The following is an 18,397-nucleotide window of genomic DNA, read 5'->3' as shown; positions in this document are numbered from 1 at the left end:
TTCCAGCGGCTCCCTGACACACCTGACACACCTTTTGTCCCCCCCCCCCCCACTTATCCCAGGCTGGAGCCACCACTGGAGACATAGATACATTCGTTTCTGATTTGTAACCAAACCAAAAAGTTATAAAGAAAAACCTCTTTCAAATGGTCGTTCTTGACAAAAACAGCTAATTACAGTGGCCTGACTGGCTGAATTACATTTTTTCTTTAGCTAATGCGTTACATTGTAGAACAACGGCTCTCCTGCTCTTTCTTAGCGACAACTTCTGATCCATATTTTCGCAAATCGCCGCACCGGTCTTTCTGAGGGTGAGCTAGGATTCTTTTGTCTTTGCTCTGATCAAGATTATATTTCTCACGGTATTTCTTCCTTATCTTCTCTCTTTCTTTGGCTCGTTTTTGTTGCAGTTTTTGCAGTCGCTTTTTCTCTTTTTCCCTTTCTTGCTCTCCAGTTGAATCACCATTTTCAGATAGAAAATTAGAAAGTCTGTTGTTTTCAGCATTGGCTTTGTTGGCCGCCTGTGCTTTAACTAGAGCGAAGGTTACTTTATCCATAATCGAAACGGTGTATATCTAAAGTTGATACATAACTTGTTTTTTGCAGCTCGGTATTACGTAAGGTTGATATTCTCTGTTACTGTGAATGAATACCGTCACTTTTAATCGAGTTTTCGATACATGTGTCAGGCATATGAGAATCCTACCACAAAAATTTCACTTCCCTGCAAGCATGTGATTAATGGATGTAAATTCTTTAAACTTTACAAAAATTATGATCCTCATCTGTATCAAGATATTGTTTTCTCCTGATTTCTTTGACGATGCTGTAGCGTAAACATACTCTAGGCCCCTTTCAAAGAAGTTTATGGAATCTTTGAAATTCCGTTGAAAAAGAGACAACCGCAAAACAACCAATTGAAATGTCATCTCTTGTTTTGGCTAGCTCTACAGGAAGTAGCTATGCAATCTTTTGTTTAAAATCAAAACAGATGAAATACATGGAGTGTTAGAACAACCCAGTTTTGCGGGTTCCCCGGCGCCAATACGTATTCTACGACAGCCGCATCCCCGAGAAATATGGTTTTCTTACCAAACCCTAGTAATTTGAACAACAGCAACTGATTGTAATGTTCTTGAAGTTTTAAAATTCAGTGCTTGAAAACTTTTAGGTTTTTCTTTAAATAGTATTTCAGCTTTCAATCATCGAATTTCGCTGAAAGTAAAATTGATACCAACAGGAAAAATGCCTTGAAAAACATACACACACTATACTCAAGAGTCACAATCTTCAAAATTAAGTGCCCACTCAAATGTGCATACAGTGCACTCATGCAATTCTGGGAAATTGTTTGGGTATCCCAAGGTCTCATAGAAAACTCCCATAAAATCGAAACCGACCTGGGGGCAAAGGTTCCAACCCTCCTGTTTCAGGTGGGAGTCCCCCGATCATAGAGCATCTCCTGTTCTCTCGATTTCAATTCTAACCTCCCGTGTTCAAGAATTTTTTTAGAAATCTGTCATAAAATTCAATTTTGAAAAACATGTGCAAATAAAGAAAATATACACAAGTATGTGAGATTTGTCACCATATCTACCTTATCCATATCTTTTTTTAAGTTTAAACTGTAGCTGGTGAAAAATATCTTGTTTGGGAGACAAACGAGCTAAAAATCAGCAGACTTTTTCCGCAAACAATGACACATTTTGTTTAGCCAATCGGAGGAATTTTTTACATTTTGGCCATTCAGCCAATCAGAGGCAGCTAGCTATTCATAAGTTTATTTGTTTCATTGGGATGCGGCCTGCTCTAGCTGTGGGGATTTTGATAGAAATAACACAACCACCTATTTTGCTAACAACAAACATATGCTTTCTCGGAAAATCAAAGAATTTGCAAATATTTTTTGGTTGGAAAGTTTTGGGGCACTTAGATACCTGGGAAACATAGGATAGAGTCCATGAGAAATATTTGAATTTGGGGTATCAGTATTGAAAGGGTACCAATTTTTTTATTACAAGAAGAATTAAATACAATGATCTTTTTGGGATTTTGATTAAGGCATTGCAATTGATGTCCACTTTGACTAATGATGTTTCAGCAAAATAATGTTGATTTGTAGCTGAATTTTCGTGAGAGGAACGAAAAAGGTACTTTTCAACAGAGAAAACATTGTGATGACCTGTTCATATTTTGAAAAACTGGTAAAATATGATGCCAAATAAAATTTTTAATGTTTCAAAAATTGGTATAAACTGGGACATGGAACTTTCAAATATAAGTATAAAATATAGGCATCTCTTCTGTGTCTTAGGAGGCAGCATATCTCTAACCAAACTTTAGTCATTCCCCCTAGTTTAAAATCTTGCCACCCATATCACTCACAAATGTCAAAATCTAATGCCAGAAATATTTCTTTTTGATTGTGGATTATTGCACCAACTGAATAAAGGACTAAAGAAAACTTGAAACTAGATCTCTACTGTACACCAAATACTTCCATACCCTGCTGTCCTTCTCTCCCATGTCTTCTGAAAAAGGATGAGCTTTTTTTTTGCATCTCTTCTGCTAGGCTATTTTTTGTTTTTGGATTATTGAAATATGAACTGATGCCAATTTTTGAGATGATTTAAAGATAACATCTAAAAATCTGTAATTCTTGAATACTGGCATACTTTCAACAATAAAAATACTTCACTATGAACATTTTATAGGTAGGTTGTGGTCAGGGAGGTTGCTAGCTATTGTGCTTTAGTGGGGTATCCAGGACAATTTACTGACAAATTGGGAGAGAATTTCTTTGTTTGCTGAAAATTTGAACATTCCCTGACAAAGCACCCCTAGACCTATATGGCAGAAAATCCCTTGCTTTGAACAAAGTTAATTTCAAAGGGAGTATCACAGACAGGAATTTTCAGAGTATGCCTAACACTGCCAATTCTAACTGCCCAAGAAAATTCATACATAAGAAACAATTTTTCCTTTTGCACAAGAGTTATAGGAACTTCAAATATTTCTACATTCAAAAGTGCTTTATTCAACAAAATTAATACCATAACTACACAGTTACTTAACAAATATCATAACTTACATCTTATATACATGTTGTTCATCCTTTTGGTGTCAAACATTGATTGACAACATCAAGTAGGCTAGAGTTCTCTAGTGCTGCTGCAACCCTCTCTTTATCAGCAAGCTGCTTGTTAACTATTTAAAAGAATAAAACAGGATAAAACTTGATATGACAAAACAGATAAATAGGCATCAGCAAAATTATTTGTACATACTTTTTGTCATCAACACAACAGAACTAGCATAAAAAACAATTAAAGTTTTGATCTTAGTAATAATCATATATTCTTTTTCTTGTTATAACCAAAGTTTTTCACCAAGCAATGTGTCCCAGCAATGTTTTTTGCCATTTGTCACTATATTCCACAATTTTAAATACACTTCAACTTTTTGAGTATCAAAATTATTACATATAATTTCAGTATCATCTTTACTTATAAATAATTTCTAGATTTCATGAAGACCAAGACTAGCTAGCCCTGTGTAAAGTATCACCTCAATTGCCTCCATTTTTGTTACATTAAAGGCATGAAGTTGTGATAAAAGGACGTAAAACAGCCTACTGATCCTGCAACACCAACTGTAATACTTTTGAAAGAACCTTTTTAAAAATAATAAGATGAGCAGAGTCTGGGTTAAAAACTTTTAATTATTTGAGTGATCTGTAAACACATTGTCATTGCTAACAATGTAACATTTATTTAAATAACATTGTTATTTATTGTTGATGTTATTAAAAAAAATATCAAAGACACTGAGTCATGATAAAAGAAAAGGTATACCCAGATAGACAAGACTGCTATTGGTGGGTCTGATACTGATCACTTGTACTCACCCTGTACTGATTTACAAAACAGCTCCTGTCAATTGCAAGTTGTCAAAAATGGATGCCAATTACCTTTAAAAATGGCCTAAAATTTTGCATTATCATTTTTAATTAACTATCCATGGCTAGCTCAACAATCACCACCAGATAACAGAGCTTGTGTTTCAATGCTATAACAGAACCGACAGCTGAAAAGAACTGTGTTTTTCTTTTTGCTGCACTAATCAATGCCCAATTTGGCACATTGTTAAGTTTTGTTAGGTCAACCCATCTTTTAGTGTTTTGCATACAAGCCTAAAACATTTACATGAAACTGAACTGAAAAAAAGAAAAAAAATTACCTGCAGCCTCGGAGGCATGGGATCCTGGAGTAAGCTGGACATCAACCTATTTGGAAAAAATAGGCTTAGAAAAACATGAGTAAGAAAGAAAAACGCAGGGTAGGTTCTCTGCTGGATTCTGTTAGTCTTGCAGTGAGTAGTAATAGGAAAGAGAGCCAGGAAACAAATCAATAAGTCGACAAGAATTCAATGCAATAGGCTAGAATTTTAAAACAAATCAAATTTAACAGTACTTTTAAATTTGATTTATTTTGAAATTCTCTTTAGAAAATTGTGACTCTAAAAAACAAATTGCAAATTTTACAACAAAAATAGATCTACCTGCTGAAAGTATACATGGAAGCATAGTAAAGGCTAAGTTAGTTATTACTTTATATTTTCCCTAAGTCCTCTCAGAATTCTAGCCACCCTCACATCCTAACCTACAGCTTTCTGTAACTAATTCTAGGGAAGTATTATTACACCAATAAAAACAAATTTCAATATACATGTGCCTCCATAACAATCCTCTTAACAAATTTGGTTTAAAGAAAAAAGCTTCAGCTTTTATAATTATGTTCAGTTAGTACTTATTTACTATAATGCAGGTGTCATAGATTTTTCAAGCTTATCGATTGGTAGAAATTTCAAGTTATTATTGACAGCATTTGTCTTTTATTTTGTCTAATGCTACCTAGCATCCATAGGTAGTTTTAAAACACTAGAAGTTGTGCTTATCTAGCAGTTTCCTGATCCTTTCTCTAGATGTGGTCACACCTCGTGGCTCCTATACCTGGAATTGCAGAGAGCTTGCCACCCGCCTTATTTGAAGTAACTTCCTCCAACTTTTCAGGCAATCACCAAGGATTTGAGCTTGGCTACGGAGTAGCTAGAGCACAAGGGGTGACATACGCTATCAATCAAAACAAAATTATGTGCTTGGCTCGATGGTAATTATTGCATGCGATAAAACTTTGCTAGAATAACATTTAAAACATTAGAGCTAAAAAAATAATATTTCTTAGTATGTGTCAAATAATAAAATTGAAATAAACCTGCCAAAAGATAAATTGAAATCTCCAAAAACATGGAACAGGAACAGTATTCTCTTTTCAAATGTATTTTCTGGCGGTAAATGAGCATGGCCTAAAAGTTTGATTTTGACCCCATTCCCCCCAAGAACCTAGTGACTCTCACCACAAATCAACTCAGCGCTAGAATCAACTTGTGTTTTGAAAGCCCAGCAAAAAAATGCAAAATAAGATGTCTCAATTGTTCTTTAAAATTCTTTTTTACCAAAACCTTCCTCCAGTCAATGACCATGTGACTATAATGTTTTCTGTGTTTGGTCATGTCAGAGACTCGAACCAAAGACCCTTGGATTGCATATAATCCTTAAGTAACTTGATTTATCTTTTAAATTAAAAAATAAGCTAACAATTTGGTAAATTGATTTCTTTCTATATGCATAATGAAACGAAACATAAATTTTTCTTGCCTTATAGCTTCATGGCAACAAACATTCATTTCATTGAAATTTCATGGAATGTTTATTTTATCAACAGCCTGTAACAAAGGCATCAGAAAAGCCAAAGACGTCAAATGTTAATCAGCTTAAAACTACATGCTTCCCAAATTCTTGTGAGATGATTTTTCAATAATTGAAATGCTAAGTAATGTACATGACACCATATCATATTCTCTGCAAAACTTCAACCAACTTTGTAGACAATGCAGACAAACCTTGAATCTATCTGGCAGTGATCTCAACAGCATAACTCTAATGGCAAGGCCAATTAATGTTGCCATGCTGCAGTGGGGTATAGTTGGGGTGAACATCACTTTGACATAGTTGTTATCATCATCAACTTCAATGTTTGACTCATCAACAACATTTAATTCTTCAAGAGTCAATGGGTGTTCTGGATCATTTATCGACCTTATTATGTGTAATCAGTTGTCAAGGAAATACCTTGATATTCACATTTTCCTTTGTTAACACAACAGTTAACCTTATTTCATGCAAATTATCTGTCAAAAAGTAAAACTCTATAAAAATTACTCTTACACATACCATCAGGAGCATCTCTTTAATGTTTTCCAGAATTTTCATGCAAACTTTCTAATCTTTTAAAAAAATGTATCAAGCCTACTACATATATCTATCATTTACATACAAACTTCTTGTTATGAATTATGATTAAACTTGTGAATTATAACTGCCTGCATTTACTGATACTAGGTCAGAGGATTTCTTGTTTTAGGCTGCTATTTTGTCTTTTTAAGCACATGTTATAGCCTCTTATTGTTTACTAAAGCCTATTTTTACAGCAACTATAGTTGGTAGGTTTGAAAAAGAAAGTAAATTGTGATTGGTGGGGTCAGCTATGTGCATCTAGCTTATAGCCATTACTGTAAAGAAAGTCCTCATACACTTCAACTAGCTTTTATATTGTGGTCTATACTAACTTCTAGATTTAACTGAGTGCATTAAATGCTAACAAATATCATTTAATTTATTGATTCTCATCAGCACTATATTTTACTTTGAGGCTGCATCAATTTCATTTTATAGTCTATATTTTTGTATTCTAAAATCCTGTCTGGCTAAGATTAGATTTTTATACAGTCCTGATGAAAATCAATTGATTAATTTCTTTATATTACTGTTTCTACTTCTTTAGTAGCCTCTTTAAAAAACCTTAACATTATTTGAGGCAAAATACAACTTTAAGAGGATGGCTGCACTAGATCAAAAAGTTAGGCATGCACACTTTTAAAAGTGACACATTTTCTATACAACTTGATAAAGGTCAATGGACTTTGGTTAAACACAACCATTACCAATATAACTGGCTACCAGCTGGAATACTCAGTAATTTAAGTGGCATTTGGATTATCTCGAAAACAGCAATAGTAGTAAAATAAATATGTCAAGTAAAATTTGAAGTTAAAAATCATAGCTTAAGATATCATGATTGGCGCAAGGTTTCCTGTCCTTGGACCATGGATCACGGAAGATAGAAGACTATCCCATGGAAAGATTGGGATAAAACATGCATTAATGGCACAAAAATCTTCGTTATAAAGAAAAGTGTAATCAACATTTCGGTTATTTCCGCTGAGCAAGCATTTTAAATGAGGCGGTTTCACCACAACAACATAAATGTTGTCCGAACAACTCTAGAAAGGATATCAAATATTTCTCTTTCGTCAATCTTGTCTGTTACTTCGTCATTCCGCTCATCTGGTGTTATCTCTCTGTCCTTCTGACAATCATAAATGACGGGGTTCGCGTTTTGCAACGCCATTTTGAAACCCTATCGCTGACCTCGTTCTGAGCATTGCTAAAAATGTTTTCGAGGTTTTCCTATACAGAGATCTGGAGATGGTATAAAGGCGATGGCAAAATTGTTCAAAGTTTTATCCGTGATTTATTTGGCAGTGAATCATACTATTTGTCACTTACCAATAAAAGGTGCCTTCAGAAGGGTACACCCTTTTCACAAGATACTATGAAAATTCTACACCAGTAAAAGGTCTTTAACTTTTCGTTGAACTTGAGTACTCCTGATTAATTGGAAAATTAAAAGTTATAAGAACAGGCAATTGACTGTAATATGATCTTTCGGTGCAATTAGCATTTAGATCAATAATATTTTATCAAATAAGTTAACATAGCTGATATAACGAATGGTAAGAAAAAGACGTTGTTTTCCAACTTCACGAACTGAAGAAAAATTTTTAGGAAGTATGCTTTCTGATTAACTGCCCCTTTTCTGTGACATGGTGTCCAGGAAACGCAGGGAGTTGCAAAAAGGGGGGTCTAAAATGTGCGGGAGCTAAAACCGAATAAAAAAGGCTTTACTAGTTGTTCACTTCTTAATACTTTGCATTTATGTAAAAAGTGGGGGGCTAAAAGGCCTGTTTCAAATCTGTCCCCCAAAATCTGAAATTTTCAGACTTCGATGGTCATAAATATTGTTATCTATTTTAAAAGTAAATTCCAGGGCATTATTTTTTCCCAGAGGACAGGTGTCCTATATCGTAACAGATGTGGTTCGATTGAAATGTTTCAATAGGCTTATTTGGCAATGCTAAAAGGGAGGTGGTCTGGAAGGTACGGTAATATGATGGTCTGGTTAATTGGTTCACTGGGTCAGCTTATACCAGCTGCTATAAACCTGCAACCAACAACAAGAGTTAAAGGTATTTTTTGCCACACAAAATTAATTGAAAATAAGAATCAAAGTCCTTTCAAATCGGTGCACCTTAATAATTGAGTATGTGTCGGAGAGTCTTGTTTTGTCCGAAAGCACCACAAGATGTGACTTGTTTTCGAGCGTTTTTTGTGATCCTGTCTTTGCATCTAATATTTTTATCCAAGTCCAATTAGGCATTTGAATACTCCCTTACCACAAAGATAATGTTTTATGTGATTCAAGGATGGAAGTTCGATTGCACTCAGTGGCGGTGCCAAGGGGTGGTATGGGGGTTGGGGTAATTACCCCCCCCCCCCCCTCACCCCACTTTTGTTGAAACATGGTCTAAATAATTCGTCTAAAAACGGATTGAAAAGCACTAGGCAGGGGTAGATCATAATGCCTAAAGAAATTTGACCTGATACAAAGCACTGAAACGTGGCAAATAGGGCGTGGTCTCACGGGCAACACTCATTACCATCCCAATCTGCATTAGCTGGCACCGCCTCTGATTGCACTTATTTGTTCAATGATAAACCTCAACATAGTAAACTTATGCAAGATCGTTACTTTAAGTATACATTACATGATTGATAACATTGGCGTAATCAAAAGGCATTCGTATCAACCTGGTTCGTTTCTATTTTTTAATTGGCTATGTTTGTCTGATAATGTCTGTTTTCCTTACCTTTTTATGATTTCCGATAAGAGAGAGAAAAATAAACAGGAAGAGGAAGCAAAGAAAGAAGGATAGAAAGAGGAAGAAGAAGATAAGAGGAGGATACCTAGGTATAAACTATACCGATGTTTATACCTAGGTATCGTCAAAAAGATCTATCTCTTCGGGTTTCATAAAAACTGAAACAACCCAATCCAAGAAATTGTTGAAAATGACATGGTCTTATTCAGAATTATCTTCAGAAATCAACTTCAGTAATTCAAATTTTGATACACATCTTCATTTTACGTTGAAACAGTGGTGAAAGCATTCACTACTATAGGAAAAGCATCTTTTTAGGATGTTTTTAAAAATTATGCCATAATTTGCAATTTTGCATTTATTAACAGCTTAATTTACAATTACCAGAAAAGTCCAGCTTTAACAAGGTAAGAGCAAAATACAGAAAATTTATAGAAACAATAATTTATCGACTGATAATACCCCTATAATAACACAAGACAGTTAAATGAAATGGGTCTTCTATATGTACATCTTTGCTAAAGTTATATCAAATGAATAGATAATTGCACCTTTTCTATATAATTAATGTATGCATTTGGCTAGCGAATTTAGACATAAATCCTTAAAACATAATTTAGACATAAACTTCAATTCGAAAACAGACACAATGAAACTAAGAAGTAATTTTACAGGTTATAAACTATTAACTATTCATACTCAAACTGCCAGATACCATTAAAGGAGGCAAATAAATATTTCTAAAATACATCATTATTTCGTGGTAAGATATCACCGAGAGTCAGATGACCGAGAGCTAGATCATCGAGAGCCAGGTGAGACTTATTCGGGATGCGATTGATTTATATTGCTGATCTCGTGCGATCACAAGATATTCTAATTAGTGGACCTTTTATACACTAGGCAATATCGAAAGGGAAAGTGCATAGTGATGAGTGACTGCATTCGTATTTGACATAGTAATGTTTTCATAGTAATGAACAGCCAAGTCTTCATTTCTGATCAAGTTTCAAACGTGTTAGAGACCTCGCCCCAGGTCCCTAGGAAAATGAACACGTGTCGTCGAAAGTTGTTGGTAAGAGGAGGAAGGAGGAGATGGCGTAGATTTTGAGTGCAGTAGCAACGTAATATGTAATCAGCTTGTATCTTATAAATAATAAAATCAAAAGCTGGAGAAATTTCTGTCCAAAATCTGACACGTCAAACACAAGGTTCGCAACAAAACGAGTAACACCATTAACGTGGATACTCTAGGAGCTCCTGAAGATCTCTTGTAATGACAATAAAGAAACTTCGTTTATCATGCATCCTCTTTCTCTTGAGAAAATACATTCCAAAAATACTTTCAATTTATTTATCTTGGATTCGGTGTTGGAGAATAAATTTTAAAATTATTTGGGATGGGGATGCGAGGCTAGAACCGTGCGAAACAGGTGCTGTAAACATTTTTAGGAACGGGTCAGCCATAGAAAGTAAATGGACTGTGATTGTTTTCGGCTTTACTTCTAAAACAATACAAAAAAATCGTGTAAACCAAAATTATTTATCAAAAAACCACAATTAGGTAGCCCTTGATGACAATGAATACTCACTTCATGCTCACGTATGTTTATGGAGTTCCTATAACTTGAAATTCGCTTAGAATTTTTTTGAAACTGTGCGCCAGCTACGTTCAGTCGGATCAAAATAAAACAAGAATTCTTTTTCGAAAGAAGCAGCAGCCACATTTTCCTTCAAGGTTATGGAGGGCTCTTCATAATGCCCGTGGAAGATCAACTCACAAGAAATTTTTGCAAGGTTTGTCGATTGTGGCATTGGCTTAACAGCCTTAATGATGGCGAATGGTTCCTTACCAACCTCTTTTGTCACACTATCTTCACCAGCCTCAATTTTGAAAACAACCTTTTTGAATATTGAGAAGGGTGTTTCTTTTTGGGGATGTAAGCCGGAGATCAATACTTTAACCTTTTTTTCATCACGTGATCTTTCGCTGACTGTTACAGTAAATTTTGCGCGCCTAACCAGCTCCCACTTCGGAATCGGTAGTTCAAGACGCTGCATCAGCCCAATCATGACGTCATCGCAAAATGCATGGATTAGGAGGGTGGCTTTGGAGTCTAAGGGTGTTTTTTGCAGGTTGCAAATAACTAGTTTTCCATGTCGTGCGACGTTGCGAGGTATTTCATTTGCAGGAGAGACACGCAAACTAGTGCCTAAGACGATACACAAATCAGCCTTTTCTGCGTGCAAGTATGCCTTTGACAACTCCTTTTCCGGTAAATCCTCGCCAAAATTTATTATTGAATCCTTCAGTCTGCCGCGGCAGCCTGGTTCATCACAAAACCTACCAGTGAAGTGATCGTGAACTTTCTGCGCAGTTCTCACGCGAAAATCCCGCAGATACAGCGCACCACATTTGCAGCATGTCTCGAGATTTGTGTTTCCATGGAGCTCTGCTATTTCACTAGGATTCATGCCACTCCGTAGGTGCAAACCGTCGGTATTTTGACTCACCAGCATTTTCATCATTCCACTTTGATGCAGCTGCACAATCGCCATGTGACTAGAAGATGGCATGGCTTTTAGCACGGATTTTGTTTTCTCTTTTCTAGTCCCTCTTTTCACTCCCTTATCCCTGAGCTCCCAAACACCAGGACCAGTGGGTAGCACTGTATTCATACCTACAGATAAGCATAAACCCGTTAATAATATCAGCAAGCTTATAAGTAATGCAGCATAAAAGGGTTTTAGAATATTGTCATAGCTCAGTGCAATTTGCACTTTAACATGACTTTTGGGTTGCGAACATTCCGGTCTACAAGATCTTGATAGAAAAGGTCTAATCTCAGATTATTTACGACCAAAGTTTTCGATGAGAATTTCACTCTAAAACAAGTTTCGAGTTTCAACCATTGTCAATCCAGAATAACTGGAATCGCTTCAATGTCCTCAACATTTATTCTTACAATGTCTTCTTGCTGCTTCTTTCCAGTGAAATTCGTCTAATAATTCTACAGAGAATTGATTTTAAGTAAGGTAACAGCAAAACACATCTATTTGTAAAGTAAAGCTAGAGAGCGGAGGATTGCTATCTTCAAACCATGCCGAGGAAGGAAAGTGTTTAAGTATGCCACACATAGAAGTATGTTGGATTGACGAAAACACTTACTTTGGCCAATTTACACCTAAAAAGTCTTACATCTTTAGCCAGAGGGTGGAAAAGGATGGGAAGGAGTAAGAAGTTTAATATATTGTTTTTAATTTACAAAATACTCCTTCTTTTCTATGGTCCTTCATATTTAGGTTCAAGGCTGGGCCCTTGTTGAGTATCGATTTAAAATTAGCTAGAATTACATAACAAGGAACTTCTTTTTAAGAATAATGAAATTCTGTGGAATCCAAGTATTATGAACTATTTAGGAACAAACAAAAAATTCGTACAAGCGGGGGATCGTTGTCAAAAGAACATTTTTTTGAAGATTTCTGAAAAACTGGGTCAGTGCGCCTTTTAGAACCTTCCTCTGTTACTTGGGGGTTATATCAACATATTGTATCTTTCAAAGAACTTTCAATAAAATGACAATCTAATAGTGAGTCAACAGAAAGTATAATTCATGAAAGTTATCGTTGATAACTGTTTTGTAATGAAAAAACACAGAATTATTCAAATTAAAGATAGGCGGATAGCGAAGAACTGCCAAAAATATCTGTTTGTCGCTCCTTGCCAATGGCGTTGACGTATAAACTAGACAGACGGTTTGTTTTCTAAGATTATTATTGAAGAATGTGTTGTGAGATTATTGTTAAAGAAAGTTTTATCGTATCTTTATATGCTATTGAAGACACAAAAAATTGTATTGAGTTGTCGCTTTTAACAGTACTATAAAAAGGGGGTTTATTTGTTATCGCATTTCACCCCCCCCCCCCACATCCCCACTTAAGGACATCAGATTGCATATTTGAAGTACATCTATAACTTTCACAACTTTCACATCTTTGAAGCTGCTCGTACGACGACTTCTTCATGTATTGTTTTACTCTCTTTGTTTCTCTCTTTTTTTTTGTATTGCGGCGATGACCCCTACGAGAACAGTTTCTCCATACTCGTCTGCTTAAAGTTCTGGAGATATCTAATCCTCATTTCGCCATCTTCGCGCCCCTATTTCACTGGCTAATGATTGAAAAGGAACATCAGCACTATCATTTTTTCTTCAAAATTCGTTATGGAGTTCATTATCATAAGCAGAGTTCCTAGTAGCTGGATTCCATTGGATATTCAATTGTTTTTATTGTAAATTTATGAACAGAAACTTACCGCTGCGAAAATCCGGTATACCAGTGCTTGTGCTGAGGCCTGCACCAGTAAAGACAATGGCATGGCTGCTGTCTTTTAGCAATTCTGCTAGATGATCAAGCTTTTTGGACAATGATTCAGGACTTTCGAAATATTCTTTCTTTTCTGCTTCTTCAGAAATGCCATAATTGTCTTTGTCTGCCATCTGCTTCGAACAAGAGACAGCAGAACCCCGAGCAGAACCAAAATATAGAGCCTGGATCAAGACAGGTATTTATCTAAAAGTGAAGAGTTTTCTAGCTCAAAAAAAAGATTATCATACTTTTAGTATTCAGAAAACCCTTTCATGGCACTAAACTTACGGTATTTCACTGAGCAGCAATAATGGGTGTTATTGCGTAAAAACAAAAAAGACCTTGGAACAACAGGGCACCAGTTACCTTCGTGGGGAGTTCCAGCTAGGCAAAGTCGTTGACTGAGACTTAAGTTCATCTGGCTTGCGGATAATTAGATTTATTTCAACTACCAGAATATGATGAAACTACAGCAAACAAATAAAACAATCTGTCTACACAACGAGAGGAGACATGATATTTTGACGAGAGAAATATGGGTCATTGTCAAGGTTTTATTCAGTTACTTCTCACCAATTTTGTATTGCTATCTTTAGTAATTTGAATCTTCAAATTTGATTTTAAAATAGAAAAAAAATTGAAATACTTTTCAAAACAAAACAAACTGGGATTCAAAACAAATTTTTTCAAGAATCCTAGGCATGAATCAATCAATTATTCTAATGCATGAACTTAGCTAGATTCAACTTGATTAAGTTTTCTATTCAAGAAGTAGAAGAGATACTTTCATACGGGTTAACAAATAGTTCAATCTCTAACTGCAGAGGTCTATTGAGTGCATATCTGTTATACAGACTCCAGCTCCTGCATTGCTTTCCATTTCAGAAGGCAGTGGATTATGCAGTTATCAAGCCTGTTACCAAGCCCGTCATTTCAAGGAATATTCAAAACTAGGTCCGGTTAACAGATAAGCTGTTATCCTGGTAGCAAGTCAAACCTAACAAAGTAACAATATTTCCAAAAGTCTGCTTTATTCCAAACACAGAAGTTGACAACAACAGAGAGTAAACAACAATGAATTAAAAAATGTATACTTCTTTGTAGGTTGTAGAAATTTTTTTTCTCATTTTTCCAAAAATCTAACTACATACAAAATCATTTAGCTTATTGACATGCTCTTTTTCACACTTTAAAGCACACAGCACAATCATTCAACTTGAGGCCTTTTTGGTAGGCCTTACTTGATGAAGCATAAAGTCTCTGGTCTAACAAAATTAAAAAACGAGTTTAAAACAAATAAGTGCCGCTAGGGTGGAGGGGCCATTTAACTGGAAAGCTGAAAGGACTTGCATGAACTTTTTATGGCACACTCAGAAAAGTTAGCAAAAGTATCCCTTCTCTCTTGTTGTATTAAGGGAGAAAGGGATGCCTGGTGCAGAGAAAGCCATGGTGACATGTGATTTCCATCCCATACTATGAAGTCCAGCAACTTCATCTTAGCAATCTTGCTGTTTATTATCTTACTCATTTGCATTGTGACAAATATTTTAATTGCAGCAACAAATTTGACATTAAATAAGACAACTTTATTTAGAGGTGACTAGAAAAAAAAAATTACCACAAAAACTGTCAACTAGAAAATTATGATTGTGTGTCTTTTGCTTCTCTCTGCTCTGCCATAGGATAGATTCCCATTCTGTTTACATTTTCTGTCACCATTTGTGTGCTGCCTTCATTCCAGTGGGCAATCCATTGCGGGATGTCATCTGTGTTACTTAGTTCTCTAGTCAGTGTTGTATCAATATCAAATTCTTGCCCATGTGACCCTGACAACAAGACTTTGATTCCATTTGACCTTTGGAAGTAAAGACTCTTCAATTGTGACTTGTCTGTAATCTCAATCCAAACATTATTGGATTCGTCAATTTGGAATATTGGTACCTAAAATAATCATGAAAAGTAAAAAACATCAAAGAAATTGAAGAGATTAAAAAAAGGAAATTGCCTTGCCATTATTTGATTTTGAATTATGTGGAGGTCCGAATTTCAAGACAGTGAAATGTCATCATTTACATCAATTTTGTCAAAATATTCCTCTCAGGCAAGTGCCCCTACTGGCTTGTGATCTGAACACAAAGAAACATTTAATTCTATTCAAGAGCATTGCATTAATTGGATATTTCAAGATGTATTTTTACCTCACAGGAATCCAAAAGCTTTATGAAAACATCATGACTTCTGAGGAGTTCCATTGTTCCGCTAACCAATGGCTTATCCAATGAAACAGTCAAATTTGCACAATTTTCACACATTACTTTGGCAGCTTTTCCTTCAATGTTCAATTCATAATTTTCACAGCCTTTTATAAAGATGAATGTCGCATTGCTTTCCGATTTGATGTTCTCTTTGGCATCTTTCTTGTCTACCAGAATTTTTTCAGGTCTTGGTCTCATGCCAGGTAACATCATCTGGTGCTGACTGAAGCCTACCATTTTGTCCAGCAAACTGTAATTTGTAAATGTGTAAAAAATGGCTGAATCTCCAACAGAAAAGAAAGCTGCAGGAAGGATTTGTGATACACCATACACTCAGACCACTGAATTATCATTTCAGGATTGCGCTTAAAAATCTTTACCAAAACCATAACAATTTTGACAATAGACCTACACAACACTGCTGTACTATGGCTGCACTATAGGAATGATTGTTTCACTCTTAGAGTGAATTCTTTAAAAGTCCAAAAATATAATCAAACTTAACCCAAGATGATTAGGACAAATGGACAAAATTGACATTAATAATCTTTTATGTCGAGGTTTTTGAAAAGATGAGCACATGGGCTAATATTACTTTTGGTAAGATTGTAAAACTTGATTATCTATCTTTGAAGCTTTATCAGCTTGCAAATTTTAATATTAAGCAAAACAATGGAGACTCTTGGATTTGATTAAGGTGTTTCATCAAAGATGGTAAGGCAGCAATGTTTGTTTAATTATGCTAACAGATTTTTAAGTATACAAAGGTTTGTTTTTTAACCATACTAAATACTGATTTGTGTCATTTTCTTAGCATAGGTGCATTCCAATAAATGAAAATCTACTTTTTGTAGCTGAAGTTTCACCACAAACATTCCTTGAAATTGACTGAACAAAAGCAAAATCAACCAAGACTCTCTCATTATTGGTTGAGTTGTGGGAATAAACTCCATCTACCTCCAGTTTAAAGTGTTCCAAGTTTTCATTGTTAAAAAACTGTTAACGGGCAAAGCATGCCATAGTTCGATTGACACCTTGTGTTTTTTAAGGTGAGTGATTACTGCATATGAGTAAGATTGTTTGCATGGCTAGCAATGTTGGCATTTTTTTCTTAATTACATAAATGTTTCCTCTCATCTAATGAAACTTAGATTAATTTCTTGGGTTGTCATGATTTCATGTGTGTTATTCCTTATTTAGTCTCCATTGGAAAAACTTCTAAAAGAACCCTGTGTTTTTCATATTGAAATTCCCATATTGTGGGTAGATTGCATTCTTTTGCTAAAAGCAAGAAGTTTGTTTCAAAAACTTGTTTCGGGCAGTGAAATAGAAGATTGTCAACAGTTTTCATATATGGAGTTTTCACAGTTTCCATGAACAATAATCTTTCTGTCCCTTGTTAGATGCATTACAAAAAGTTTCATGTTTCAAAACTTTTAAGTTAACCTGTCAGAGAAGACAGACAGTTTTTGCTTTTTGTCCACCACAAAATTGTCATCAGATTCAAACATTGCTTTGCCTTACTTGGACAAACATTGCAATTTCTAAAACTTTAACAGACCTTGCCCTAAGTGGAAATGCCCATTATAGGAATTACAATTATGTCTGTCCTGCTTTCTTAAAGGCATTTAATCATGGTAAATAGGCCTTGTCTATAGGGGGTCATTTGGTTTCAGTGTGATTGCTGCTGTTTCAGGTGATATTGGTATCTGTTGTTGACAACTTGCTATTGGTGAAATTGTTTTGTCAATCAGTACAAGGTGAGTTCATGTAGCCAGTTCAAGGTAAACCAATAACATCGCAGTCATGGAAATCATGACTCAGCAGATTTTGGCACTTAGGGTATACTCAACCCGTTTTATCATGACTCAATGCCTTTAACATAAGGTAACTCTGCTAAATCTAAAGGCAATCAACAGATATAAAAATGAGCCAATCCATAAGTGTTCGGATGGAATCACATTTATTGACTGGTCCAATTTCCATTGAAAGATGGACTAGGACCCTTTAATATTGTTTGATTGCCTTTAAAGTAACAGCGTCCCTACATCAATTTATGCACTTTGTTCTTATGTCTATCAAATATATAAAATATTTGCTTGAAATGATTAATAAAAGAAACCATAATTATTTTACAAATATTAATACTGATAGCGAAGTAACACTGTCAGCAGTCAATCTTTTTGTGGTATAGAATTTAAAAATGGCTTTGAAAAAAGCAAAAATTTTAGAACATAAAAAGCCTAAGTGTGTTCTAAAATATTTGCTTTTTTCTTGCAGCGATCTAGAGGAAATTGCTTTTAAAAGTTAAGCTTGGATTTCCTCTCTTTGAACGTATAGTTTCGCCCTTGCATACTTCGGGAAACAGGTGTAGCAATACAGAAAGTGAGCCGGTTGCAAGCCTAGGCCCTACAACTACTAGGCTAACAGCTTGAAAAAGAAGACGGGCAAAATACACTGCACATAAACATCTAATTGATTGATTAGTAACTTATAGCAAAACACTACATAAAAGCCTTTATAGGATATCAATGCGAACCTTACCAATTACGAGTAGATGTGATTTTGACCTAACCTGCAGCTTCGACCTGCTCCTTCCTCCCGTTTCGAAGTTTGTGGTTTTGGCAGTAAATTGTTGTGGTTGTTGCTCCTAT

At 35.3% G+C, this 18,397-nt stretch overlaps 2 protein-coding genes across 2 annotated transcripts; both read right to left on the bottom strand.

Annotated features, from left to right (window-relative positions):
* Positions 1-40: 40 nt before the first annotated feature.
* On the bottom strand, positions 41-7,573 carry LOC135690544 (cytosolic iron-sulfur assembly component 2B). Its single transcript, XM_065208131.2, has 4 exons — positions 7,415-7,573; positions 5,962-6,167; positions 4,240-4,285; positions 41-3,207 (listed from the first exon to the last, which is right to left on the bottom strand). The coding sequence occupies exons 1-4, from the start codon at positions 7,527-7,529 to the stop codon at positions 3,110-3,112; spliced, it is 465 nt and encodes a 154-aa protein (XP_065064203.1). The 5' UTR covers positions 7,530-7,573; the 3' UTR covers positions 41-3,109.
* A 458-nt stretch (positions 7,574-8,031) lies between these two features.
* On the bottom strand, positions 8,032-18,362 carry LOC135690941 (uncharacterized). The gene is made up of 5 exons (XM_089115635.1): positions 18,288-18,362; positions 15,687-15,993; positions 15,133-15,429; positions 13,436-13,688; positions 8,032-11,801 (listed from the first exon to the last, which is right to left on the bottom strand). Exons 2-5 carry the CDS (start codon positions 15,978-15,980, stop codon positions 10,759-10,761), a joined length of 1,887 nt encoding a protein of 628 aa, XP_088971761.1. The 5' UTR covers positions 15,981-15,993; positions 18,288-18,362; the 3' UTR covers positions 8,032-10,758.
* Between the last annotated feature and the right edge of the window lie 35 nt (positions 18,363-18,397).

This window comes from Rhopilema esculentum, chromosome 4 (genome assembly GCF_057945365.1).
Source record: "Rhopilema esculentum isolate cy_ngs chromosome 4, ASM5794536v1, whole genome shotgun sequence".
Taxonomy (NCBI): domain Eukaryota; kingdom Metazoa; phylum Cnidaria; class Scyphozoa; order Rhizostomeae; family Rhizostomatidae; genus Rhopilema; species Rhopilema esculentum.
Note: the sequence above shows the minus strand (reverse complement) of the source record. Positions and strands in the feature narration are given on the sequence as shown.